The following is a 27,281-nucleotide window of genomic DNA, read 5'->3' on the forward strand; positions in this document are numbered from 1 at the left end:
GTCATTATACAGCTGAATGGATGGGCGCTGCATTAGCATAAGCAAAACTGGTTGTCTTAAGACATGCTATTGATTTTGGATGTCCTCAGTTGTCGGGTTGCAGTGTGAACAATTACTTTTCACCTTGGACCATTTTCCTGTGGATGCATTTATTAAAAAATTTGCAGACTTGTTGAATTGCTATTTGTATTAATTTCATTGTAATTACAGTATGTGTGCAACTAAATACTGAAAAGGCAGACTGGACTTTTTATTCAATCGTTATGTAAGTTGATTTTTGCTGTTTCATGTTTACATCACTGATCATGAAGGTGTCAAATGCATCTAAAAACACATAGGCCCTACTTTTGTCTTTTTTAAAATATGTCAATACTTACACTGAAAGCAACAAAAATGTCTAGTGAAAAATCATCTTATCTGCTTTTCTGCGGTGCTGTAAGCAAGGTTTTCTTCAGGCTACATTTAATTTTTAAGCTTTTTCCCAGAGATTAAAAACAGAATTTAATCTGGATGGGACAGATTAAAAAGCGACATGCACCTCGCCCTCTTCAACACCACTGTGCAAGGTCCTTAACTCCAGCTGCTCCGGTGGAGCTGCTCAGTGGCCAGCTGGTCAGACTGGGGTGCTGGGCAGCTTCCAGGTGTAAATATGAACAGCGTGTTCCCGATAAAAAAAAAAAGGTGCCCTCTCAGTAGACCTGAGGTTTAAGGTTTGTCTACACCTCACAGACAAATTTCAGCTTTTATTATTTCATCATAAAGTTGTATGAACGCAGTCCCTGTTGAACATTACAGTACAGTGGGAAAGTGAGTGAGAAACAGTTACATTATTTACAAAACATTATTGGAATTTATCACATGAAGTTTTAGCAGCTCAAGCCACCTAACTTTTTATAACCTTACCCTATTTTTCAAAGCTATACTAAACAACCTCTTATTTTTAGCAGCTACATTCACAATGTAATTTTATGCTAAAATGTTATTTAAATTGTTGAAGGGATTTGGAACCTGCTGCTCAATGTGGAGCTAGTTTAAATGCGAAGGTAGTTTAGTCCAATGGCTCAATATTGGATCATGTTCTCTCTCTGGGCCTCCAAAAGAAAGTCCCCAGACTCCCGGACTCCTTGGGTCAATGGTCCATCCACGTCTTTATGATTGAGATGGTTGTAATATTTCATATGTCCACTAGGGGGCGGACAACACTCACAGCCTACCTGTAATAACAAACGAGATCAATAAAACTGTGCATTCTCTCTTTATTAACTTCTCGGTTATGTCAAAGTGTCACTCTGTTACAAGGTCAGGTGGTGTTTTACTAATCAGCAGTTTTAACACCTGGGAGCGAAAGGGTGACGCATTTCAGGTCAGTGAAGGGAAAGCCGTCCATTTATTTCCACCTTGTCGACGGGTGTGTGTGTGTGTGTTGTTGTGTATTTCGAGTGTGTGAAGGAATCTAGGAAGTAACGTTAGGCTAAGTTGTCGCACAGGAGGACGAGGAGGGGACGGTCATCCACGATTTCAGAAACTGATTTATACGAATAATACGGACGAAGAATTGATGGAAAATTAAGTTTTCGTCATTTAGACGTGCGTAGAAGTAGTTCCTTGGTTTACCTTTTGGGAAAGCGCAGGTGAAGAAACATTTTTTCCTTAAGTTGTGATTGGAGTTCGTTAACACTACCTGGAAGTGCAGAGCTCGTACTCCCTGACATGAGTATTTCGGCTTCTGGGGATGAAATGACTGGTTTTCCTCGAAAGGTGAGAGTTATTGTGACATTTGGGTCCTGTTTGATACGTGTTACTGTTTGGCATTTGACGCCTGGCCGGTTGTATAGGTGGGAATTTTAATGGGGAAGAGGGGTGTGTGGAATATCTCTGATACAGTAGGGATTTACATCATATTGTGAGTGGCAGTATATTTATGCCATAAAAAATTCAGTTTTATTATAAAGAGTAAAGTATCTAAAGATTAGATTAGCTAGTATTTAATTTTCACTATCGTTCCTACATTGTAAATTGGTATTTGGTGACAGTATGTGTCCATTTCTACAGTGGGTGCTGGCAAAGTGTTGGGGCAGCCAGCTGTGCTGAAGCCTGTCTCTGTATCAGGATGAGCACTACAGATGAAGCTAGGGCCCCTGAGCAGGATGGAGAGACCCGTGTTGTGCAGATCTACCCCAGGCTGTCCCAGGGCACCGCTGCCTACTGTCCCCTGCAGGTCAGCGCCCAGGATACAGTGAGGACAGTCATTCACAATGCTGTGGTCAATCTGGGCCTGGACTCCAGTCAGCCGTACAGCCTGCTGGAGGTTAGGAAGACTGGCAGAGGGGAGAGGCTATTGGAGGCTGGGGACTGTCCTCTGGAGCGAGTCCTGCTGTGGCCACCAGAGGCACAGAAGTGGCATCTTCAGAGCCAGGGTTACTATTTCATCCTGCAGCAGCAGCAGGAACAAAGTAGCAGAGAGGACTGTGATGACCTTTGCAACCTCCAAACTGTGACTGAGGAGAGTGTCCTGGAGGCTTTACGTCAGCGATTCTACAGGCTCAAAATTTACACCTATGCAGGCAACATCCTCATCGCCGTTAATCCCAATAAGTTCCTACCTGTTTACTACAACCCCATGTATGTCAAGATGTACGAGAACCAGCCACTAGGCAAACTCAGCCCTCATATATTTGCTATAGCCGACGTGGCCTTCCATGCCATGCTGAACAGGCAGGTTAACCAGTGTATTGTGATATCTGGTGAGAGTGGCTCGGGGAAGACTGAAAGCAGCAGTTATCTCATCCACTGCTTGACTGCTCTCAGCCAGAAGACATACTCCAGTGGGCTGGAAAGGACCATCCTCGGGGCGGGCCCAGTGCTAGAGGTAGGTCACTGTGAAGCCAGCCACCACGTCTGTGTTTCACTCTATCAACTTTATAGAGTTGTACTACCTCTACAAAGTTAACAGAAGAGTGTTTGTCATTTATGTTGTCTTGCTATCCAAATGTCTAATTGTTGGTCTTTCAAAATACAGTCCTCGCACATTTGTGTGAAGCTCCCATATTTCCTTAAAGAGTAAAGCTGTGTCTGATGACACTACCACATATAGTAATGTCAGTTTAATTCTGACAGGTTGTTGCATTTGTCGGCATTTCCCTGCATTATCTGCTTTCTGTTTCAGTTCTCTGTTAAATTACATGATTTATTTAAATGATAACTAACATGAAACTAGGTCATAAGCTTCTTAGGGAAATTCCCACTTCCTTGTGGCTTACAAAAGATTGTGTTTAATGGGGAAAAGCCATTTTCTCAAGGCCTGAGAACAAATCAGCAAGTGGGAAGCAAAGCACTAGTTGGTTTCACATCATTAAAAATACAATATTCTGAAACAAAAAGCTTGTTTCATACGTGTCTTTGAACATGCTGCTCATGTTGCTTCACTGCACCATTCAAGTCTACACAGGAAACTGTGTAGGAACAGTAGGTGTGGAGACCTACTGGATATGTGCACTAATCCTTTTACATCAATTATACTGGCTTGCTTTATCACCGATCATACCCATACACACACAATTCCAAGGGACCAGTCTTTTTTTTAAGAGAATGACTAAATATGGAAGTTTCCTTTCTGTGAACAGGTCCAACAAGCTTCTGCTTGAATTAAGCAACAGCATATTTTTTGGTAAAGTGAGCTCACTGGCATTTTGTTAAGGTGTCCACAGAGGCACAGATTTAACTTGAGGAGAGAGAGTGGTCTGTTGGCTTGCTGTGATTTTTTTTTTTTCTTCTTATACCGGGAAAATAGAGAACAAGCTTACTTTAGGCTGGAGAGGAAGTGTTTACACCAAAGCTGTACATAAGGATTGGCCAAGACCTGTTGACAAGTTTCCTCCTGTAGTAATGAGGATGAGTTGGTGTTTTTTTTACGGTTCTGTAGTTTGGCTGCTGATTGCCATCTTGGTTATCAGCTTGTTCCTTTATCTGGAATCACCAAAGCGTGACTTTTTTTTGTCCTGCGAGATTTTCAATAAATGTTATCTCCCTTGACATCAGTATGTAGAGCCAACTGAACATGAATTTTATGTTTATGGTGCCAGAAAGCTGCCACTGAAGAATGTATCCAATGCCAATGTAAAACATTGTGTAAGTAATGGAGATGTAGAAGTATTTTAAGGCAAAAATCCTATAGCAGATGTTGATGGCACTGTGCTTTCTTAAAGAAAGGCACTTACCGGACTGAGTAAGCAGTTGTGTCAGTGAGCAGGAAGCTGAGGTCCACGGGGGGAATGTCCAGGGCGTTGTCTTTGAGGGAACACCAAGAGAGAACCGAGACAGGAACGTGTAAGAACAGGCTCAGCCGGGTCTGCTGACATACTGTATGTAGCTACACAAAGTGTAAATCACCTCCTTTTCACCCTCTCGCTTTGCTTAAACTCCATTCACACAAATATACTCTTTTCTTTCTTTGCTTGGCCGATTTCCTAAGGTCTGTATTTCAAGGTGGAATTCAGCCCCATTTTTCACATTTTAAACCATTTTTTAAAAAACTTTTTTTTTTTGTCTAGATTTAGTTTTTCAGCACAGTATTTCTTTCAGTCCTCAGTAACCCAAATCTATTTTATACCAGTTGCATTAGTGGTATAATGGAGTTCTCAGGTGACATCACATAATTACATAATGTAATTTAGATGCTTATTGATCACTAAGGAATATTCTCCGGATTAGCTTTCATATCATGACGGGTAGTAGTGTAGTTGTGGCTGCCTTGCTGTATGTTCTGGTTAGCTGTCATTTTGACATTGGCCATCTTATTCTTGGAAATTTCACCTGTGTTTTCTCTCCACATGCCTTTCATTGTTTGCCCTCCTGTATCCCGTTTCTAACATCTGGTTGAAAATGAAAGTCACTGAGAAGGCACTGCTTTGGCCTGTTAAAACATGACCTTTGAATAGCTCACACAGGAATGGATACCGACAGAGGCTGGTATCAGCTCCGTTTGTAGTTTTGTTTTTCTTTCAGCAAAGGTAAAATGTGGGATGTAAAAACTAATCCAGTCAGTGAAAGCTAATAAACATTTGCAATCCTGTGTGTGTCATTGTACCCATTGACTTTGTCATGGGTGGAGTCAGTTGTGTCATTGGTAGTGAACCTTAGATACCAGCTCCATTGTGTTGCATCCATGCAGCTGTACAACCAGTCAGATTACTGACTGTTATCAATTATTTTAGTAGGTTGTCAAATAATTGTTTGGCCTAAAAATAAAACCATCACAAATGCTTATCAGAAGTCTTATCAAATTTAGTCTGAAACAGTTTGTCAGGGCTGGCGTGTAACGTTGCCAGTATTGTCTGACGTGAACTCAATTAAAACGCCAGGCGAGATTGAGCAGATAGCTTCCTCTTTAGTCCAGAAATGCAATCAAGGTCAATAATAACAATCCAGGGTCAGTGCCGGCAAACTCGCACAGCCAAGGGATCCAAAAACGAGAGGTCAGAGAGGAAAGTGCGAAGGTCAATACACAGAACATTATCAAAATCCAGAGGGCAAGGCAGTACTTGATGGTCAAAGCAATCCGGGGTCAAAACAGGAATCACAGGTAACAAGAATAAAGCTGGAAAGTCTGAACAGGAGTTGAGAACAATCAGACAGAATCATGACACAGTTTAGATATTTGATTTGTATTAGCAGAGTTGAAATAATTAGTAAATACATTAGTCAATCAATAATTAAGATCATTCATTCTCTGATTGCAGCTTCACTGTTATGAAGGTTTGTTAATTCTTTCTCTTTTATTTTATTGTAAAATGAATATCTTTGGGTTTTGGTCTGTTGATCAAAGCAAGACATCTAAAGACAAGTAGATGTTTAAATTCTTTTCTGGCATGTTTTTGGACTGAACCATTTATTGGTTAATTGAACAGATTTGTCCATAATGAAAGTGATTGTCAGGTACTGTCCTGTACTATAAAAGGAAATGGAATTTAGCTGAAAATTCTCACAGTTGAGATAAGGAAACCAGATAATGTTTGGCTTTTTAACTTGATGACTCAGTAATGAGTCAGTTATTGAGCTTGTTATCTGGTGGTTGATTAACTGACTAATCCCCTCTCAGCAGATACTACTCTACCGTTCTTGTGTATCCCCCACTGATTGTTAGATTTGGCTTTGGTCATTTTGATACGTCCCACTATCACTGCACTTTCTGTCTAGTCTCGTTTACTTTGTCTCTTAGTTATCAGATTTTGTTGCAGACTACACATTAGAATGAACATCACTGTTAGATTTTGTTGTTAACATTGCTAACAGAAACACTCTTCTACAAACTGATTTGTGTAGCAAGCTTGTACAATGTTTAGATCTGGCTGCCAGCATCTGTGAGAAACATTCTTATAAATGTGTCTGTTTTAAAACTGGTGTTCCTCATGTTTCAAACAGGCCTTTGGCAACGCTAAGACCACACAGAATAACAACTCCAGTCGCTTTGGGAAGTTCATCCAGCTAAACTACCTGCAGAGCGGTGTCATCAGAGGGTGAGGCATAATGTTTTATTTTTCTCACCAACCCCTGTACTCATTTTTATATACCATTTACTGTGCTCATCTTTAAGGCTTCTGCAGCACAGTTTATCTCACTTGATCTATTTATTTTGACAGTTAATTCTTCTTTTTATGTCATAATTGGACTGTGTTGGCAACCTCATCAAAGTTTCACAGGTTTTGTTGACATTCTCTTGTTCTGTGTCTCTTGTAGGGCAGTTGTTGAAAAATACCTACTAGAAAAGTCCCGCCTGGTGTGCAGAAATAAGAGTGAGAGGTATAATAAGGATTGTCAGATGCCAGTGACCTGTTGCATGGGCCAATAAAAGCAGACCATACTCAAAACACACCTTTACAGCTATCTGTGCAGTGAAATTCTGAGTAAATAAGAGTTGAAATAAAACTTGCGTGAGCCCTGACTGGCTGTGTGTGCGTTCTGTGACCTCTGACCTACAGGAACTTCCATGTGTTCTACTATCTGCTGGCAGGTGCGTCCAAAGAGGAGCAGGAGGAGTTCCATCTGTTAAATCCACAGGATTATCTCTACCTCAACCAGGTACCATTGATCTGCAGTCTTAGCAGGAGCAGTAATAGAGGAGATGGAAGACAGGTATAAGACATGATGGGTCATTTGATGTTATCAAATGAGGAAAACCAGTGGTAGGTGTTTCATAGAAACAGACCCACAGTATCAGTAACAGGAAATTGTTGCGTGTCAAAGCTTCTCCTGTGAAGTGAATAAACAGATACTCAGATAAAACAGTAAAACTAGGCTTACAGTGCATCTGCTTCTTTCAAAATCATTTTATTATTCTGAGAACGTGCTGGCGTCTAACTTGTTTAGGAGCTTGTTGAACATACGGACACATTTACCCATTTAGTCCTATTTATTTATGTCTTTTGAAAATGCTGTGTTTTGGCTGAACTCTTGGATGGACTAAAAAATACAGTAGGACCGCCTGAAAAAGTTGGTCTCTGCATGGGTTCTGGTTTGTTTGGTTTAGTGGGCCAACTACCAGCAATTTTCACCATCACATTCCACTTTAGGAACTACTGTCACACTTATTGTTTGTTTTAGCAGCTTTACAGTATTTACAGTATAATCAGTGTATTCCAGCTGCAGTCATGAGTCATGGATAATTGCCTTGCTAACATGCTACAAAATACACAAGGACAGGCTTACGGCTCAGTTAGATGCTGTGTAATTTTTATTTGTCAGTGTCACTTAATTAAACTTGCAGGTATGACAGACAAAAAATTGGAAAGGGATAACTCAAAAAGGAGCATGACATCCATTAAAGATGGTAACAGTAAATGTTTGTGTATAAAAACACAAAACTGATGTCGTTTATATATTAGTGGTTATGTGTGGACAGCTTAGTTTGACAGTGCTGCCTGTGTCCATTCACACTCCTCTGTGGCTGTGCTTAATGTTCACTCTCGCTCTTTCCATGTTTTTCTGCCCGTTGCAGAAAGACCTCCAGTTAGATGATGAGGAGAAACTTGGACAGGAATACAAGAGGCTGCATCAGGCTATGGAAATGGTTGGATTCCTGGCCTCCACCAAGAAACAGTATGTATGGTTTTATAATCAACAACTGAAATGCTGCAGGCATTTGTATATACATTTTCCATAATGTTTGAAGAATAGTTAACGAACCACTGCAAAACCAGTATTTAAACACTAATATTTTAAAATTATAATTATTTTCCTTTTTTGTCTGAGATTTATCATCAAGGACAAATAGTACCAGTACAATACTGTAGACAGTCTGAGGATATATACTGTGTTATTACAGCAAAGTTCACTCAGTTGCTCTTGTAGGCAATATTTCACTCTACTTCTCAGTCATAATGATATTTACAATGGTGTTTCACTTTTTTTTTTTCTCTTTGTTGTACCATTATAAAAATGTGCAGGCGGGCAAAGTAATGTGTAATTTAACCAAATGCCATCTGGAGTTTCAGCTTTTCTATCTGTGTCACTGGCAAGTCTGAGCTTGTCAAGTCCAGCAGGAGAAAAATGCAGCGAGCATGTTGGCAAGCACCTGACAGCCTGGGGACATGGCATACACATGCAGTAAAGCGCTTGCATAGATTGTAATCTGTTCAGCTTGGTTCTTGTGGTGAATAACAACTGAAACCGAAACAGTTAGTGATTAAATCTACAAAGCAGTGTTAACTTAGAAACAGGAATATAGTCAAAATATGGTCAAAGTAAAAATAAACGTATTTTTCTTTAATAAAGGGCTTCATAGATATCTTAGCATGGCTTTTTTTCTCACCATGCAGCATATTTTCCATCCTCTCTGCCATCCTGCACCTGGGCAATGTGACATACACGCTGTCAGAGGACGGTCAGGTCCTGGAGGTTGGACCTCCTGAAGTCTTGTCTACACTGTCTCACCTGCTCAAGGTATGGCTCCTAATGGTTGATCATGTTTGCTAAGCAGGGGTACACTATATAATGTTAAACCAGCATCTGGGGTTATTATCTACACTAGAACTCTCCAGGTGAGTTGTGCTAGTTTACTTGGGATGAAATCACAATAACTACAAAGTGTCACTCAAGCAGAGCAGAGCAACAGCAGAGAACAGCATTGTCACCACACTTATTTTCTCCAGTACTGTAGTTGTTAGTGATTTTCTTGTGGATTTAATAATGTGTTGTTTTATATTCTACAGTTTTGTCTAGTTGTATTTTTCTTTTCCTTTTTTCTAGGTTAAAAAGGAGCTTCTGGTGAAGGCTTTGACCAAGAAGAGAATAGTGACCGGCAAGGCTTTCATTGTCTCACAGTACACACTACTAAAGGTATTGAGTTCAAATTTAGTATTAGGGCTGAACCCATATGTATACAGTCACTAATTCACCTCAATCATTAAAATGCATTTTTTTTGTAATCATCCTGCATCAAAGTACGTTTCTTTTGTTTGTGATTTGCTTTGTTTGATGTTTCTGTGTATAGGCCTCCAAAATGCGGGACTCCATGGCCAAGTGTTTGTACAGTGCTCTGTTTGACTGGATCGTCCTTCACATAAACCATGCAATGCTCAATAGACGAGACATGGAGGAGTCCATCTCTGTAAGTCCCTTTTAAGCATATATATCTCAGTTAATGACGTTTCCCGTACATTGTTATTTGTATGTTTGTTATGAACGTACTGTTTGCTGTTTTGTATGTAGTGTTTGTCCATTGGTATCTTGGATATGTTTGGATTTGAGAACCTCCAGACAAACAGTTTTGAGCAGCTGTGCATCAACTACACAAATGAAAAACTGCTGTTTTACATCAACCAGAACATCTTCAAGCTTGAGCAAGTAGGTGTATTTACAGATATTTTTAGCTTCTTTTTTTTACATATTCATTTTAATTTTACATCATATTTGCATCAACTTGACACAGCTTTTCATTCACCCTGTGTAATTAGTTAGCTCGGTCCCTGCAAATCATGGAAAAATTAAACATCTGAAATTATATTTTAAAAACTGCTTACATGATTTTACAGATTTACCACACTGTTTTACATCATAAAGCTGCTCACAGTAGTCCTTTTAACATTTCTTGGCATTTTCAGCTTGTTGTGTTTCCTTTGTTTCCCTTCATTATTATAAAATCCAGTTGGTATTAACGAGTCTTAAAACCTGCAGACACTGCGGTTCCACAGAAAAAAAATGGTTATGTAAGTGTGACTAAATTTCTTCCAGGACGATTATGCGTCAGAGGGCATCACTTGGCGAAACATCAAGTATATTGACAACAGTGGCTGCATTCAGCTGCTCAGCATGAAATCCGCCGGACTCTTTGACCTACTAGATAGGGAGAGCAAGTAGGTGAAGTCGGTCTTTAACGTGCCTCCTGCCATGATTTCTCACACTAAACATTTTATGGTTACTTTAATAAGAAGTCAAGGCATTTGAAAAAGACATTCGGTATACCCTCACATGAGCACATTGAAGGACATTTATTACTATACATTATATGTCAAACGCATATTATCTACACATATTGCCTTGATTTTCTTCTATAAAATGGTTCAAATTTGCTAAATCTACCTAATACCATTGTAATATTGTCATGTCATCACCTTATTGTAAAAGTGAAATCTAGTGACCAATCAGTATTGAATTATTGCTCATCCAGTGTTTTACTATTTTTCTAGTTTGTCAGTATCCCCTTTTGAATAATACAGCAATTTCTGTTGGTGTTCACTTGCTCTTTTTTTTTTAATTCAGGCTCATTTTATTTCCAAGATAAAAGTTGAAATGGATATTCTATCCTTCTGTCTGTGTAACTTTAGCCTTCCTCAAGCCACAGATGAATCCCTGTTCGACAAGTTGAAGCAGCAACATCAGACCAACCCGTTCTTTGTGCTCACTCAACCTACAAAGGCGGCTTTTACTATTCAGCACTTTGCTGGGAGGGTGACCTACCACATCAAGGTGGAGTATTGTTCCCACAGTACAAACACCCAACACTGTAAATTACAATTTCCTCAGCAACATTTAAAATTCAGCAGGTATACTTTCCAGCATTCCTCTGTAAAATGTTGCTCTGCTGTGGCCTTGATAGATAAACCAGCATGGGGAAAAACCTGAACTAAGTGAATGATTAATGCTGCCCCCTCCCCCCAACAAGACCGTGGATGTACTGTGAAGTTTGTAGTCATTATTAGTCCCTTTTACACTGCTCATTCAATGCAGAAATCTTTCACCAGTTTTCTGCCTTGCAGTTATGTGTAAAAGGTACAGTACTGGCATGAGGCGTCAATGTTGACCCTCCAAAATGCCACAACGAGAAGTAGTATTTTTGCCTAGATGAGTTTGCAGAACCTCCTGTATAAACGAGGCGAGGTGGAGTTAGGGATTGGAGATCTGTGTGAGACAAAGAGAGAAACAGCTAGAGAGTCATTGAGGAGAGGGAGTGGCATAAGCGAGAACAAAGTGAATCAGATAATTAAAACATTATTGTGTGATTGTTTACCAGTGGTTACATTCTAAAGCATGAGTAAACACAGCCACACTGTTGTTCAACCCTGTGGGAAGGATTTGGTGTGAATGCAGCCAAAACACATGCTTCTCTGTTCTGATGTGCACTGTGTGTGTGTGTGTGTGTGTGTGTGTGTGTGTGTGTGTATCCTCACACAGACACATAGGCCTGAAATTGGATGTATAGTACTGTCATGCCAATTGTTAATATGTAAACACAGGCCAATCAAACAAATTAGATGACAACCCATTTGTCTTATTTATTTAAAATGTATTGGCTGCCAAGCACATGGACCGTGGGACGTCATGATAAGCATCACACCTCTACTACTGTGATTTAGCATATTAATCATGATTATTGTTGTTCCTCAGGAGTTCAGAGAGAAAAACACAGAACACATGCGCCCTGAAGTCATATCACTTTTACGGAGCAGTGAGCGGGCGTTCCTGCATCACCTGGTTGCATCCAGTCCAGCTGCGCTGTTCAGATGGGGCATCCTCCGAGCGACCATCCGTATCCTCACAGTATTCAAAAACATGGGACGCCATCGGGCAGCATTAAGTAAGTAGCTTTAGTTGCTAATCGAGCCTGAATTTCAGCTGCAATTTATTTGTTGTATTGTTACCACAGCACTTGCCAAGCAAAGCTCTCGCAGATCCCTCAAAGACATGAGGCACCGCAGCAGTACTGCAGACAGAATGTCCAGGTAAATATACTGCAGTCTGTTTCTCACTGTGGCTTGATTTTAATTTGGTTATAACCAAATATATTCAACCTGCTCATGGGTCTGAATCAGAAAGGCATTTTCTGTTTCACAGCATTAACCATCCAGGTTTCATTTCAAAAACATGCACTGTTTAAAATACTGTTCATGATTATTTTTTTAATTCGGTCAGTTAAGCTTTATTTATTCAGGAAATCACTGAGATCATGATCTCGAAGGACACCTGAGAACAAACTGCATATACAGTACAGAAGATTAAAACAAGGAAATTAATTCACTCAAAACAACAATCACACACTAATTAAAACAGTCACAAGTACTAGTAAAGCCTAAAGACTCTCATAGGATTGAATGTCTCTAACTTCAAGCTGTGTTGAAGCTTGTTCCATTAGTGAGATGCATAGTACTGGAAACCAGTCTTCCCCAGTTCAGAGCTGGTACAACGAACCTTTAAAGCCAGCCTGTCCTGTAGTCTGGTGTCATGATTATGAACCCTGAGCTCGACTAAAGATGTTAAATATCTAAGGCCTCACAAATGATGAAAGCAGGTTTGCTGATGCCCTCTAGATGCCAGTGACTTTCCTGGCATACAGTTAGTAGAAGGCAGGGAGACACTCTTAACATGTCCATCACACACATGAAATGTTTCCTGAACACAAATAATATTCCAGAATGACCCAGAGTGAATGTACATACGTACACACAAAAGACAAATTAAAATGTGTCCTCTGCTTATAATACCTGTTACATTTACAGCATGACTCTGGATTTCTCATTTGATCACTCTGATGAACATCCTCTTGATTTATTTGAAGACATCTTTGACAATTATGAAATGAGAAAGTAAGTGGATTTAGTTTAAAAGCACAGATTTTGATCCGTTATTCTTCAACTTCTAATATTCTGTGTCCAAAGCTGTATTGTTGTACGGAGCCTCATTTTGTCTCCATTTTCTGCAGGAGAAATAGAAGTGGTCGACAGAAGCAGCTCATTCCAAAGGTAATGTGTTATTGGGTGCAGTGTTGATGAAGGTCAGGCACGTAAAATGAGATGTTTGTTATGCACCTTGAGTCAGATTCGTTGTTGACTTCATGTGTTTATCCGTATATTCATTCAGGTCTTTTTTTTTGCAACTCAAAAAGATGATCTTATTTATGTTTTTATAAAACAGAACCTCATGGATTTGCACTCACTCCAACACGTTGTTGGCCTCACAGCGCACGACCGAACCAGCAAATCCATCTTCCAACCTTTCCAGAGAACGCGGCCTCCTACAATTACTGCTCAGTTTCAGGTTTGTCCCCTGTGTAACTGTGCAGACTATTAGTGTTTGATTCACAATTATGTGATACAGGAAGGTTGCATTTATAAGTGTTGCCCAAAAATGTATCAGCCATGTAACCGGTCACTTTTATCACCTCATCAGTATTATGGTTGCTATAAAAATTCATTTGAGAGATGTGAATATCTGAATTTCAGACCTTTTTTTTCTGTTTTCTTGGTTTTCAACAGTGGACATATAATGTTTTACAAATGTTTTTAGGTATTGATGATAAAACCTGTAGATTTACTGTCTAATTGGGAGATTGCTTAGATTTTTCAGACAGTCTCTCTATTCATACTTACCGTTCATCTTTACCTTAGGTTTCATAGTTGTGTATTAAGGAGTTTGTTTGGTGGCTAATCCTCTTTTCAACAACTAACATTCATAAAAACAATTTGCTGCTAGCTGCTAAAAGTATTTAGTAAACCATGGGGGAAAATACTTGTCTGTCTGTGTTTAGTCTTAGCTCACTGAGTAATGTCTACCCATAAAAATAGGAACAGCCTAGTGGTAATAACTGAGAATCATCCATTACTCATTCCCTCTGATGCATCACACAGGCATCACTCGGAAAGCTGATGGAGACGATTGAAAAAGCAGAGCCCTTCTTCATTTTCTGCATGCGCTCCAACGCTGAAAAGGTAACGTCAAGCTGAATCTGTAACACCATCATGGTAACATTAGTTCTACATGTTGGACTGGATAACACAGTTCATCACTTTTTCTGTGCAGAAGGAGCTGCACTTTGATGATGAACTTGTGCTACAGCAAATCAGGTACACAGGCATACTGCAGATGGTTCGCATCCAGAAGCTGGGCTACAGTGCCAAGTTCACATTTAAGGTAAGATTATAAGTATACAGATGCTAAAAAGGACATCCGCACTAAACACCTCTGTACATATCACTGTTAACATGTACCATCAATGTTGTCTGATGTTTTTCTCCTGGTGACAGGAATTTGTTGAGAAGTTCTGGATGTTGCTTCCAAAAGGAGCCACTGCAACCCCGGAGCAAATAACTGAACTGTTTGAACAGTTGCAACTGGATAAGACTACTTACCAAATAGGAGGAACAAAGGTAAAGAAGTCGTATTAATAATTTAATCCAGTTAAAGCTCGCCATGGTCATGTGGATCATTGCCAGATATTTATTATTGTATTATGTCCTATTGTGTTGTTTTGGATTAACATGCAGAAATATTGTGAACATTAAAAGGCCACTATAGGTAAACAAATGTATTGTCATGAATAAGAGAACAGTGTCACTTACCAAGGGTGGCACAGTGTAGATTTTATTCATACAGAAAGTAATAAAAAACAATAATAAATGTGCTACATGTGATGCAGATTACACTGTACAAATGTGCCTCAAACTCTTCCTCTCATCTGCTCAGGTGTTCCTCAAGGAAAAGGAGAGGCAGCTGCTCCAAGACACTCTAAACAAAGAAGTGATGCGTCGCATCGTTATCCTGCAGCGCTGGTTTCGTGTCTGTCTGATAAGGTTACACTTTGTGCAAAAGAGAGATGCTGCAATGATCATACAGGTACAGTTCATATATAAATATTTTAGAATAAAAGATACAGTTTTGAACTCTGTGTATGGGAACTGGTGAAAAATGAAAACATTGCAGCTTTCAGTAACACTGTTAACAGCCAAACCACACATTTTAAGACATGCCACTAGTTAAATTTGTAACAAGACCTTGACCTGCTCATTTTCAGAGGGCAAGCTGGATAAAACAACCAAAGCCACTTTTCTTACCACAATATCAAAATCAGGATAATTTACTATTAATTTATTGACAATTTTCTTTTGCTGAGTCCTTCAGTCATCTGCATCTAAATTGGGAGGGGGTCCGTGAGAAGCTTTCAGGCACTTAGCATTGCTTGGTCAGTGTTCTAGCAAAAATAAGAACTTTCCCTAAAGTCTAAAAACAAGTAAAGGGCATAACAGGAGACTGAAGTCTAAAGACAAAAGATTTCTGGTGTTTCAGAGGAGCTGGCGTGGGTTTTATGAGAACCAAAACCGAGCCGCTACAGTGATCCAGACAGCATGGAGGAGCTCCTGGAAGAGGAGAGAACAGCAACATGACAAGGAGGGAGACGAGGGAACATCCCAAATCAGGCTTAGTCGAGACAGGTATACATAACACTGTATCTACATCGCTCTTACTGCAGAAGCACCAGCACCAACATCTATGAGCGCTCAAATCTAAATTACACTGATTGCATAGATTTTAAATCACTCTTTACATAGATATTGTAGCCACATTATACATTAGGCGTGTCTGAATATTGCATGTGTACAACAGATAGAATATTACCCAGAGATAATGCTATGAGCCAACAGATGTTTTTGTTTCTTTAACAAACATTTGTGATAAGGCTTCCTTAAATTTGTAATCAACATGTGTGATAAGCTATGAAGAGTAGTTTTAACTAGACAGTTCAGTTTACTTTGTGCATTTCATGTAAAATTGGCAATAGATAATAATCCATTAGCATTCATATTATGGATAAAGTTGTTGTGATTTTGTGGTTCTTTCATAACAGCGTCCCCAAAAAAGAATTAAAGAGACAGCCCAAGTTGGAGCTCAGTCCCAGCAGGATGCCACAGCCAGATCCAGCCAAAGACCAGTCCGCTCAAACTGCTTGGAGCAGAGAGAAAAGAGATGAAGAAGCATCCTCCTCTTCTCTCAACAGACCCCTCTCGTTCCCTGGGGACGCAAAAGTTGGTGATAATGATCGCTCCCCCAGCCCTTCTAAAAGCAGCTCACTTCAGCGCTACAAAGATACGGGGGACATCAAGGAGAAGGCCGAGAGGTGGAGGGAAAGACAGGGCGAGTTTGAACCAACAGTCAAATCAAGTCCAGAAATTAACCAGCGAAAAGAAAATGGGAAAGATGGGTTTGTGTAGGTTTTTCAATTTCTACATTCATCATCTGTCATAAACTTTTAAAATGTTTTCATAAGCTTTTTGTCTTTTGTACATCTCTCTCATGATAAGATGTTTTCATGCCAAGAGCTTCTTAGAATGTACATCTTGATTCTGTTAGCAGTACTTGTAAAGTGTTTAATTTTAGTCCAGTAATCCACATCTCGGCTCCTATTTCCCCTGTGAAACAGGCTCAGATTGAAGTCCATGTCTGCTGAAGAGCTGTCCAAGATCACCTCATCAGACTCTGAGAGCTCACCCCCTAGCAGCGAGGTAACAGTTGTCCTTGTGTTACTACATAATCCAGAAGAATTTTCAGAACAGTGTGTTTGCATTTTTAACTAGAACATTCAAGTATTTTTTTTTTTCTTGTATATCTGTTGTTAGTGTCCTTTACAACAACAAATGATGGATTAAACAATTCAAAGTGGTCTAGCTGTGTATATTGTGATCTTGAGCCTAAGTTAAAAAGCCCCTAAATTGATGCTCCTCAAATCAAACACCTGAATCACCGAAGGCCCCCGTTTGATGTTTAACTTTAGGGATTCTGAAGAGAGTGAGTGCTGGAGCTTTCCACTGCCTCCCATCAGCCCTCATATGCCCAGCCTGAAGAGCTCGGCCAGTTGCACGGATATCCGGGTCCTCAAATCTCAGGTCGAGGTACTGACCAGAGGGATGCTTGATTGGCCATGATGCTGCTCTGCATGCAGGCCTTGGAGGTTGCATTGTTCTGGAATGTTTCATTTCTGCTCTGCAACCGTGGACCTTTAAGAATGAGCTGTTGCTTCCAAGCACAAAGGAAATATCAAATTTGTTTGCAAAGCTCATTTCTGATCTTTTTTGCCTTTTCACCCAAATGGGCCGTAGGTCAGCAGGTACACATTAGACTCCCCTAGAATATAATGAGTTCCTTTTATTAAGACTGGAATTTGATCATTGTGGCTTCAGCAGTTCCAGATTATTCCTTCATTTACACTCATTGTGACTGTGTTTTTAGTGCATGTACACCAAAAATTAACCATAAATTATGTCAATGGTTTTATAAAATAATATTATTAAAAATGTATACAGTCTTTTGATATATTGCCATAGTGTCATCTTAATCATATGAATTTGTTTAGACAATGCATGGCAACATGTATTGATCTTAAACTACATGGCTTCATGTAAACAGACCAGTTATTACGGTTTTCAAATGATGGCAAAAATAATAGTGCCGTAATAATATAAACATCATTGTTGATTACTCATACAGATTGTACTGTTGGTGCACTGAGCCAATCACATTTAATGATTAATTCATAACCATGAAAAATCTGATTTTTAAATCTGTAAATTCATCATTTTAATCCTACTAAGCTGTATAATAGTTTAATAATAAATGTTCACAAGGACAGTGACATAAATTTACTAAAATCTTAACTAACTTTGCTCATACTATTTAAGGCAAAAAAGGTCAAAGTTAGGGCAAAGTTGAGCTTTGCATGACTACTGCTGATATTTTACAAAGTGTATGGGGTCTGGTTTGGTGGTGGGGGGAGCTGTGGGAAGCCTTTCCGAAGTATTGCGTATGGCTTTTGCAGGGGGACCTGGTGGAGCAGAATATTAGGAACAACATTTTTGGTTTTCCTCTGTGAAAGTTGGTTTGTTAGGTTTTTCTCATTCACAGATGTTATACTTGGAGCATGTTCATGTTTTAATACTGTTGCAGACACCAGCAGAAGCCGATGGGTCGAGGTTGAGTGTTCTGTCCAGGACCACTGAGGACCTAGAACAGCACGGGTCCAATCACTCACCAGTCACAAGTCCTGAGAGGTAAAATGCTTCACTCACTTTAATAATAAGAAAATTATTCAGTTTGAGTCCTCAAAACCAAACTTTTCACTAAACATTACCTAACGTATTTGATATCTTGCTGCACTGGAATTTATACAGATCTTCTTTTCTACAGGGTTTGGTTTCTCAGTCGATTCCTGAAGAAACGGACACCCAAATGTATGCCAAGTAACGACTTGCCATCAGATAAAACCGGTAACCACATTTTATCCAATGCTGAGTCCCCAAAGCATTAACAGGACTTCAAAATCAATTTTTTTTTTATTGCTGCCATGGTTCACGTACATACATTTTGTACAGTCACATTGCTTTTTTTAAAACTTATTTATCTGTATGGTACAGATATTTTAAGTGTACACATACTGTATGTATAGTGATGTGCTTTAAATTGGTTGTAGTAGGGAGGACTTCAAGTTTGATAAACAAGATGTCAATCATTTTAAGGCAAGGGCAGGGTAGGAAGAGGTATGTGTGTATAAATATATTTTTCTTATGATGCTGGAGTTTGTTTACTGGGCCCCCCAATTTCACCAACATACAGTGTATCACTGGTTTACACAAATCTTCTTTTCACTGCCATCTAGAGGTTAATTGCTGATCTACAATTGTTATCAAACATAATGTTTTTCTATGACAAGCCGACATTATGGATTTGAGTTTTAAGATACCCCATCTTATACATAAAAGTATTATATACATACAGTATTTTATTGAATATTCTACACATCACATATTGTATTCTACACTACACATACACAAACAGACATAGTGGTAACTTCTGGTTTTCAGACAAACAAAGCCATTTCTCCTCCTGTCACTTACAGCCACCTTGCCCAGCTACACCCAACATGCCTACCAAGCGCCAAACCAAAGCGGCACAAGGATCAATCGAAATCCCACCATTCGAATCAGCCGGGCCACACGGGCAACTGAGTGGAACACATCTCTGGACCGAGAGATCAAAGACCCCAAGGAGCTGCGAAACCTGGACGAATTCCTGGGCAATCAGGTGAGCTCACCACCTGAGGAGGGGGGAGAAAAACGCAGCAGAATGCTGCCCTGTGTCACATGGCAACCACTTCATTTTTAGATTAATGGCCTATGTTAGTTTGTCATTACCCCCCCGTTTCCTTCCCTTCCTACCTCTTCAATATCAGCTATCCACTTAAGGCAAAAATGCCCAAAACAGAATCCTATCTTCCACTTGTTCATAATTTGCTTATCTTTTCATCAGGTGAATGAGCTGCAATCAAGAATAAAAAAGCTATCGCCAGCAGAGAGCCTCTTCCTCACAGCCACCGTGCAGTTCAGAGAGACAATAAAAAGCATGTACTCCATCCAGGTGAGTTTAGTATCTTCCTCCAAACCAGTGAGTCACAGAAAGTTTCATGTAGCAGAGAAAAAGTAGGGCTAACTGTTTTCTTTTTCATCTCTTCCTGGCATGTCACACTATACTGCTGTTTATATTGAAGTCACTTATCAAAGGCCTGCCATTAGTTGTCTTACAAACAAGCCAGATTGGCTTTAGAGTAAAAGTAGTGACTAACTGTACTGTTCATATACATTTTGTGACTGACAGAAGCCCCAGATTGCCTACAAAGATCTAATGATGAGCTACCATAACAAAGTGAACTCACTAGCAGGACCCATGCAGAAGGCAGAAGTCTCACTGGTGGTTACTCTGTTTGAGTCTGTGCTGGACGGCTTCATCAGGGCAGAGCTAAAACGAGTGGAGTCTGAACCAGCCAAGGTAAACTGAAGATTTACAGCCAATCGCCAGTCTCTAAACCACTTTGAGATTATAAACTCTCACTTGGCTCACTCATATATCTCACTTCTGGTTTCTCTCAGGCTACAAAGATGATAAACAAGAGGAAGAAGGAAAAATGTGTAAGCTGAATAGTTTTTTTCTGCACTATTGAGTTTCTGCCTTATAAATCTCGGGTAATAACCTAGTTTATTGCCTGTACACCCTGTCTTTATAGCCTGACAGTCCTCTGGATCACCTGTTCAGCACATACCAGGTGAACATTATGCAGTCATGTGACATGTGTGGCTCCTACATCTGGGGAATGGAGAAAGCCTACATGTGCAGTGGTGAGTTCAGAGAGATACACTGCTTTAAAAACTACCAGGAGACTATGATAATAGTCTAATATGTTCTTATATTTGTCATTTTAGCTTGCAAGTTAATATGCCACAAGAAATGTCTGAGCAAAATCACCACTGATTGTTCAACACGGTGTGCACAGCAGGTAGAGACTGACATTTTAAATGCTCTCAACAAATCCTAACGTGTGGTTGAGTAACTAAAGACACAGTTTCTCAAGACTCCCTGTCAGTGTCTCATATGTACTCCCCTTATCTTGTGGGATAGGATGGCAGTGTGCCTGGCTCCCTTCACTTTGGGGTACAGGTGTGTATCCTTAGCAGTAACTCCAACCCAGTGCCAAAGGTAATGGAGTTGTTGCTTTTGCATGTGGAGCTAAACGGCCTTTATACGGAGGGCATTTACCGCAAGTCAGGTTCGGCCTTGCAAGCAAGGGAGCTCCACCAGATTCTGGAGACTAGTAAGGAACTCTTTGCACACTACTTGAACTTAAAATACACAAGAGTCTGTCTAAAACGTGTGTACTTAACAGGTTAGGGTTTCACAAAATGATGTTCTTGTATTATTAATTGGTATTATAGTCGGTGTAAATGATTTAGAGCTACATCAAAAAAGCATTTCCTGCAATGTCGCATTGTAACCAATTTAATTCTCTTGTAGATAAACATAAAATAATTCTTCTAAAGTTTATACATGGAATTTATTTTGAGATGGCTCAAGTTAGAGCATGTCGTTTTATTCCTGCTATATATTTTGTCAAAATATACACTCAATACTTGTCATTAAATAACCTGACAGTATAAATAAATACACAAATGTAGTCAAATACTAATTAAATAATTTTGAAATTTGTGTTTCTTCTGTGTGCCCTGTCTTTTGTCATCAGATCCTGAGGCAGCATGTTTAGAGAACTACCCCATCCACACCACTACAGGCCTGGTTAAACGGTGGCTCAGAGAGCTGCCTGACCCTCTCATGACCTTTTCCCTCTATAGTGACTTTCTGCATGCTGTGGGTGAGTAAATAGACATTTTTTATATATATACATAATTTAATATTCACCCTGATAGGTCTAGTTTGCATACAAGTATGTTCCTGATGAATGTGCTTATTTTTCATGGTAGAATAAGAGATAATATAAAACAGAATCAGTGAGATAGATGTGTTACCATAGATTGTGTGACCTAAATGGGGTTCTTCTGTTTAGAGGTTTGGAGGGAATCGCTGTATGATTATTGTGCATATCTATTTTTGTAGACAGTAAACATATTAACTCATACTTTAGAAGCTGTCCATGGTGGTCAAATTTATTTCTGTTTTTCCACCCACAGAGCTACCAGAGAAAGATGAAAGAATAAGGGGTATATACCAAAAGATTGATGAACTTCCTCCTGCTAATTATAACACATTAGAGCGGCTCATCTTTCACCTTGTCAGGTAGGAAGATTTCATTTTATTTGTGTGTAGTTTTATGAGAAATGTCCTGTGACAGCTTGACCCCTCTTTTTTTTAGGGTTGCAAAGGAAGAACAGCACAATAAGATGTCACCAGGAGCTCTTGCTATTGTGTTTGCCCCTTGCATCCTGCGGCCTCCTGATACTGATGACCCCTTTCTCTGTATGAAGGACGTGTCCAAGGTTACACTGTGAGTTATCATATTGAAACTGAACTCTAACTCTACATCTTCTAGATGAATGGTAGTTTTTTGCATTTCAGATCCAGCTTTGAAATACCGTATGTGTTCTTGTTAGATATAGAGATGTCCATAGAGATGGACACTGTTTCTAGTGGGGTGTATTCTGCACTGACTTACTTACTTGCAGGTGTGTGGAGATCCTAATCTGTGAGCAGTTCAGACGCTACAAAGAGAAGATGCAGAATATCCATGAGCTGGAATACGCAGAAGCCCTGGCTGTTAATCAGCTCAAATTGAGGAGACAAAACACGGTGAGAGGACACTGATAAGCCAGTTTTTAAGTTTGTCAATCCAGCTGGAATATTGCAAAGATCATAAAATAAAACAAGACATTGGAGACTATACTTGGGGTGGGGAGTAAACCTGCTCACAGAATCATGTTAAATTGACCATCAGAGGCAAAGAAAGACAGTTCTTTGTTTCTGTAGGGGGATTGTTGAAAATACTATCACTATAGAAAATGCCCACCTGTATCCTTAAAGGCTTGTCAGTCTGAAAGAATATAGTTTTTAGAGTAGGTAGAAAGTAGTTCCCTTATGAAATAAAGTGTATGGGATTTGGAGACAGGGTGTTTATTCAGCAGCTGACAACCAACCACTGCTCTGATCTCTGTGTAGGTTGTTGACAAGCCTTCAAAGCTGACTGTTCAAGAGGAAACACACACTGATGAAACAGAGAAGACTCTCATTGAAAGGATCAAGTCCATCAAGCAAGAAAAGTAAGATATAATTGTTTCATTATCGTCAATTGAACCATGTGTTCAAAATCACATTTCTGAATGAGATTTTGATTTGTTATTGTCAGGGTGGAGTTGGCCTGTAGGTTACCTGATCTGGAGCAGGAGCAGTCTGACAATGAAAACTTGGACTCGGCTTCATCGATGAGCACAGAGAGTTTAGAAGAACGACTGAGAAGCCTGGAACTGGAAGGTCAGTAGGGAGGTAAGGTACTCTCACCTTCCTCTGGGTTAGAATCAGTTGGCCACCATGGTATGTCAGACATTATATGAACATAATAGCTTATGTTTCTGTGTATAGACAACAAATAGTGATTTCAATATGCTTGAAGGTAACTTTTGGACAACATCTAACATCAAAAGTGTTCATACCGTACCCACTACTAATGACCACACTCTTCAGGAGGGCAGAAAACAGGCAGGTCTGCAGGGCTCTCTGTGCCTTTCTCATGCCCTTGTAGTCTCAAAACAATGAATCATACAAGTGAAGATAAGGCCCTACATTTTCTCCATGAAAGTGTTTGCCCTCAGTTATAGGCGCAAGGAGCTGTGTGAAGAATGACACAAGAGCTTAAGAGAGAAGCTCAAATCCTGCCTTACTTTTTCACACATCATCTCACATGGCCAAAAGTAGTGGGTGTGATTGTCATCTTAGAAAATTATTTAAGTTGTCAGATATAACCACCCCAGTTCTAGCATTAGAAAGGTTGTGGAGTAGGGGCTTTTAGACACTGACCATCTGACAACTACTCCAACTGAAGCACGCTGATGTTTCGACTGTCACACCTTTCCAATGTCAGAGGTGGTGATATTTGCATTTAGAACAGCCATAAGTGGGTTTTCCCTCAGACCAGGTTGGAGGACACTAAATCACAACAGAACAGAGGTTCAGAAGTTCTATATTCTCTTAACTCTACACACTAGATGCTCTTATCAGAATAACTGGTTCTACTTATATGAAGTTCCTTTTATTTTCTTTTTCTATAAATAAGCGATGGTACACTGTCAAACCAACACAGGAACTTGTGGTTGATAGTGTCTCTGTTCTACAAAGCTCATACCAAATATGTTTTCTAATCAGATGTTGCATTTACCAGGAAAGGTGACCATGCGATTGAAGACCCAAGCATCCAACTGGCTGCATAAGCCTCCTGACCTGGCACAGAGAGTCAGAAATCTGATGGCTCAAACAAATGATGAACAGAGAGAGTCCATGCTAGATGCTACTCAATCCATGTCACTGCTGCCCAGCCAAGATGATCCCTGTCTAACCACCAAGCCCCAGGTCACCAGCAAGACTTTGCCTCGGACCTTTAACAGCCTGGACATCCCTTTCATTGATGAAGATGAAGATTTAACTTGAGCATAACACCACAAGTTGTAATAATTTGAATATTTTTAAGGATGTGTTAATAGAAGACTTGTGTTGTGGGAAAAAAAACGAGCACTTTGTTTTATAGACTTCCTTTTGTCAGTGCTGCTATAGAAACAAAGTGCTTTGAGAATGTATTTGTATTTAACGGGACACCATACGGACTGTCTCTCCAGGGTTTTTATAATGCATTTGAAGAAGAATCAACAGTGGCAACTACTCAGACTCTAAATCAATACACTGTATGTGATTTTATACATAGTTCAGATCTTTAAAGTACACATTTTATAGAAGGTAGGACTCATCTGTACAGGAAAACAACAAATTGTAATGAGGAATTGAGGCTACAAGTATCTCCTTTAATAATGGACAGATATTCAGAGCTCAACCACTGTGGTACTAATGGGAGTTTATGGTTTTTGTGAAACAAAAGTCTTTTAGGCGTACCAAAAAAGTTCTAACAATTTGCATAAAGTGAATCTCCATAGTAAAAACATTTGTGTTCTCCCTAAATGCAGTGTTGTGCATCTGAAATTGTTGTTCAGCTTTTCATTTTTCCTGTGATATCTACTGCTGTGACTAACCACTGATTCGGCACACATATGTATAAAGGAAATTGTCATACAGTATTGTTGTCTCTCAGACTGAAAATATTTCCGTCTGTCACTTTTCTTTGCACTGTATTAGTTTCACCAGGTAAACATTTGGTCTCTACATGTAGGTGTTTAATATGGATGCCTGTACATTTTATAAAAGGTATGATGCAGTTTTTAGTGGACTTCTTCCAAGTTCGTCTTTGGCACAAGCTGAAAAAAATTGACCATTTTCAAGTGTTTCTTGCTATAATCTCAATAAATAACACATTAACTCATCTGTACAATACCAGTAAAACTAATAATTGTTCTGTTATAGGTTTCAGTATGCATGTCACAGTATGTGACATACAGTATTTTGGACAGGAATTAGGTTCAGTACCTTAGTATCACCCTGACAAAAGTATAATGTAAATAACAAAGCTTATAAAAACCTGCTCAAAATAAATGAAAATATTGAGTAGAGATCATAGAAAAATATTAATGACAAGCTTTTATATTAAAATTCTGAATTATTTTGTAAATATGAACTTTTTTTCCCTTTGATTATATTTTAAAAAAATTTATGAAAAAATCTTAATTCATTTTGAAACTAAACTCAATAACCGATAAATCTGCTAAAATTGCACTTCAGGAGCCACCATAAACCTGACAAAAAATAAATAAATAAATTTTCTGTCTTTAAAACATGAATGAAAATTATAGCATATATTTCTGGGTGATAGGCAGATTTTGTGTTCAATATAATTTTGTATTAAAAGTTTGTAATTATCAGGAGCTGGATCATGGGAAAACCTAAAAATATAATACATTTTTCAATTCATTTGTTCTCAAATGTTCATTATAAGTGATTATAGTCAATCTGAACCAAAGACTGAAAGCGTTGCCATGACAAACACAATTTTTTGACTACTGCTAGATACTTCTCTAGATCAAGAAAATGCAAGTTCTGTTCTTATTTCTAGTCCAAACTTAGTTAAATGATTTTTGTGACTCACTATAAATTTATGTTGCATACACCCTGTGGCAAATTTCCAACACAAAAGGTTTTTATTTCCTAATTTTCTAACATTCTCAGAAGTGTAAAAGTCATTGAGCTGCATGTGTATTACTACACAAAACTGTGCCATTTTGTCATTTTTAAAGTTATATTAGCCAGTGCTTGCACATTCACCCCTTTCCATATTTTCCCCCTCTGAATATAATTCATATCTTCATCCTGTATTGTATTGCATCACAGATCAGTTCTACTTTTTAAATGTTCAAGTCTGAAACAGTATAACCCACACAGGGGATAACATAATAAAACATTTTCAAACTAACAAAATACTCAAACAGAAAACACATAGAAGTAAAAAAGTGACTTCAAAATGTAAAATAACAATTATATAACATGGAGCATGTATAGAAATGCTTTCATTATAAAGTCATAAGTAAATTTCTTTTTTAAACTAGCATTTCTTAGGGGCTTTAGGTGTAGGAAAATATTGAAAATGCACTGCAAAAAGAAGTTTGCATTGTTGCATTTACAACAGTTGTGTGGTATGGCAAAAGCAGCAGTGGAAAATAATACATTCACTGAGGTAGGCTACTGTACTTAACTATAATTTTGAAGTACTTATACTTTACATGAGAAATTCCATTCTCAGCTACTTTGTACTTGTACCCCACTACAGTTCAGAAGTAAATATGATACCTTTTTCTCCACTACATTTACAATTACTTACTATGCATTTATTTTGCAGATTCAGACTAGTAGCCCTAAATATGATCCAAAAATTTGCTAATCCATAAACTATAAATTAGCATTTTTAGTTAAGATCAGAAGTAAGTAAGCGTCTCCTTTACACGTGACAGTAGACTGCATATGAATGCATCATTATAATCCAATAATACACATTATTGTGAAATGACCCACTCTGTATGAATGCTAGCCTACCTTTGCTTATTTTATGCTATTTATTTGTTTACTCAAGTAAAAAAACTGAATGTATAACGGCACGTACAGTATACGCTATGACACTGTGGTAATTGTGTTCACAGAGGAGGTTGAACATATACATCTCGCCATATAAGGGTTTTCCTCTTTGTTGCCCGCGATGTGATGTCCACAAATCACTAGGATCAAACGTTAACGTTTCTCTGAACCAATCAGACGCATCGTGTGGATATACACGTTTATCTAAAAACCAATCGTTGCTCGGTATTGGATGAGAGAGGCGGGTCAACATTTAGTACAGGAAGACGAGTTGAAGTGAGGTGGGGATGAGAAATCATTTAGCTAGCTGGCTAACTTGCTAGCTAACTGGAACCGACTGCTGAGGTGTTATGAGTTTGGTAACCGAAACCAGTAGATTATTTTAGTTTTGATAGGTGCGACGATGATCGTTTGACACCAAGAATGGCAATAAGTTAACAATGACGGTGGAGAAAAAGAAGAAAAAG

At 39.0% G+C, this 27,281-nt stretch overlaps 2 protein-coding genes across 4 annotated transcripts in view; both read left to right on the forward strand.

Annotated features, from left to right (window-relative positions):
• Positions 1 to 1,267: 1,267 nt before the first annotated feature.
• On the forward strand, positions 1,268 to 25,270 carry LOC109955316 (myosin IXb). Of its 3 annotated transcripts, none has more exons than XM_020591350.1 (40): positions 1,268 to 1,758; positions 2,053 to 2,869; positions 6,421 to 6,515; positions 6,736 to 6,798; positions 6,978 to 7,077; positions 7,994 to 8,094; positions 8,814 to 8,937; positions 9,244 to 9,333; positions 9,488 to 9,604; positions 9,706 to 9,840; positions 10,228 to 10,349; positions 10,821 to 10,962; positions 11,881 to 12,070; positions 12,140 to 12,215; positions 12,990 to 13,076; positions 13,193 to 13,232; positions 13,405 to 13,527; positions 14,118 to 14,198; positions 14,290 to 14,400; positions 14,514 to 14,636; positions 14,953 to 15,102; positions 15,553 to 15,698; positions 16,112 to 16,471; positions 16,685 to 16,766; positions 18,205 to 18,308; positions 18,445 to 18,524; positions 19,154 to 19,338; positions 19,564 to 19,671; positions 19,909 to 20,079; positions 20,181 to 20,219; positions 20,315 to 20,426; positions 20,511 to 20,584; positions 20,707 to 20,899; positions 21,326 to 21,454; positions 21,771 to 21,876; positions 21,953 to 22,084; positions 22,263 to 22,386; positions 22,753 to 22,853; positions 22,940 to 23,064; positions 23,969 to 25,270. In XM_020591350.1, the coding sequence occupies exons 2-40, from the start codon at positions 2,111 to 2,113 to the stop codon at positions 24,232 to 24,234; spliced, it is 5,466 nt and encodes a 1,821-aa protein (XP_020447006.1). In that variant the 5' UTR covers positions 1,268 to 1,758; positions 2,053 to 2,110; the 3' UTR covers positions 24,235 to 25,270. The 3 variants fall into 3 exon arrangements, with proteins under 3 accessions (XP_020447006.1, XP_020447008.1, XP_020447007.1); XM_020591352.1 differs by having other exon boundaries at positions 22,940 to 23,076; positions 23,969 to 24,053; XM_020591351.1 differs by having other exon boundaries at positions 1,271 to 1,363.
• mfsd14a2 (major facilitator superfamily domain containing 14A2) overlaps positions 24,609 to 27,281 on the forward strand; it is a 23,944-nt gene continuing 21,271 nt past the window's right edge. Inside the window, exon 1 of the mRNA XM_020591550.1 lies at positions 24,609 to 24,639. Within this exon, the coding sequence (XP_020447206.1) occupies positions 24,609 to 24,639 (31 nt within the window). The remainder of the gene's footprint in view (positions 24,640 to 27,281) is intronic.

Source organism: Monopterus albus, unplaced genomic scaffold, assembly GCF_001952655.1.
Source record: "Monopterus albus unplaced genomic scaffold, M_albus_1.0 scaffold14.1, whole genome shotgun sequence".
NCBI lineage: Eukaryota > Metazoa > Chordata > Actinopteri > Synbranchiformes > Synbranchidae > Monopterus > Monopterus albus.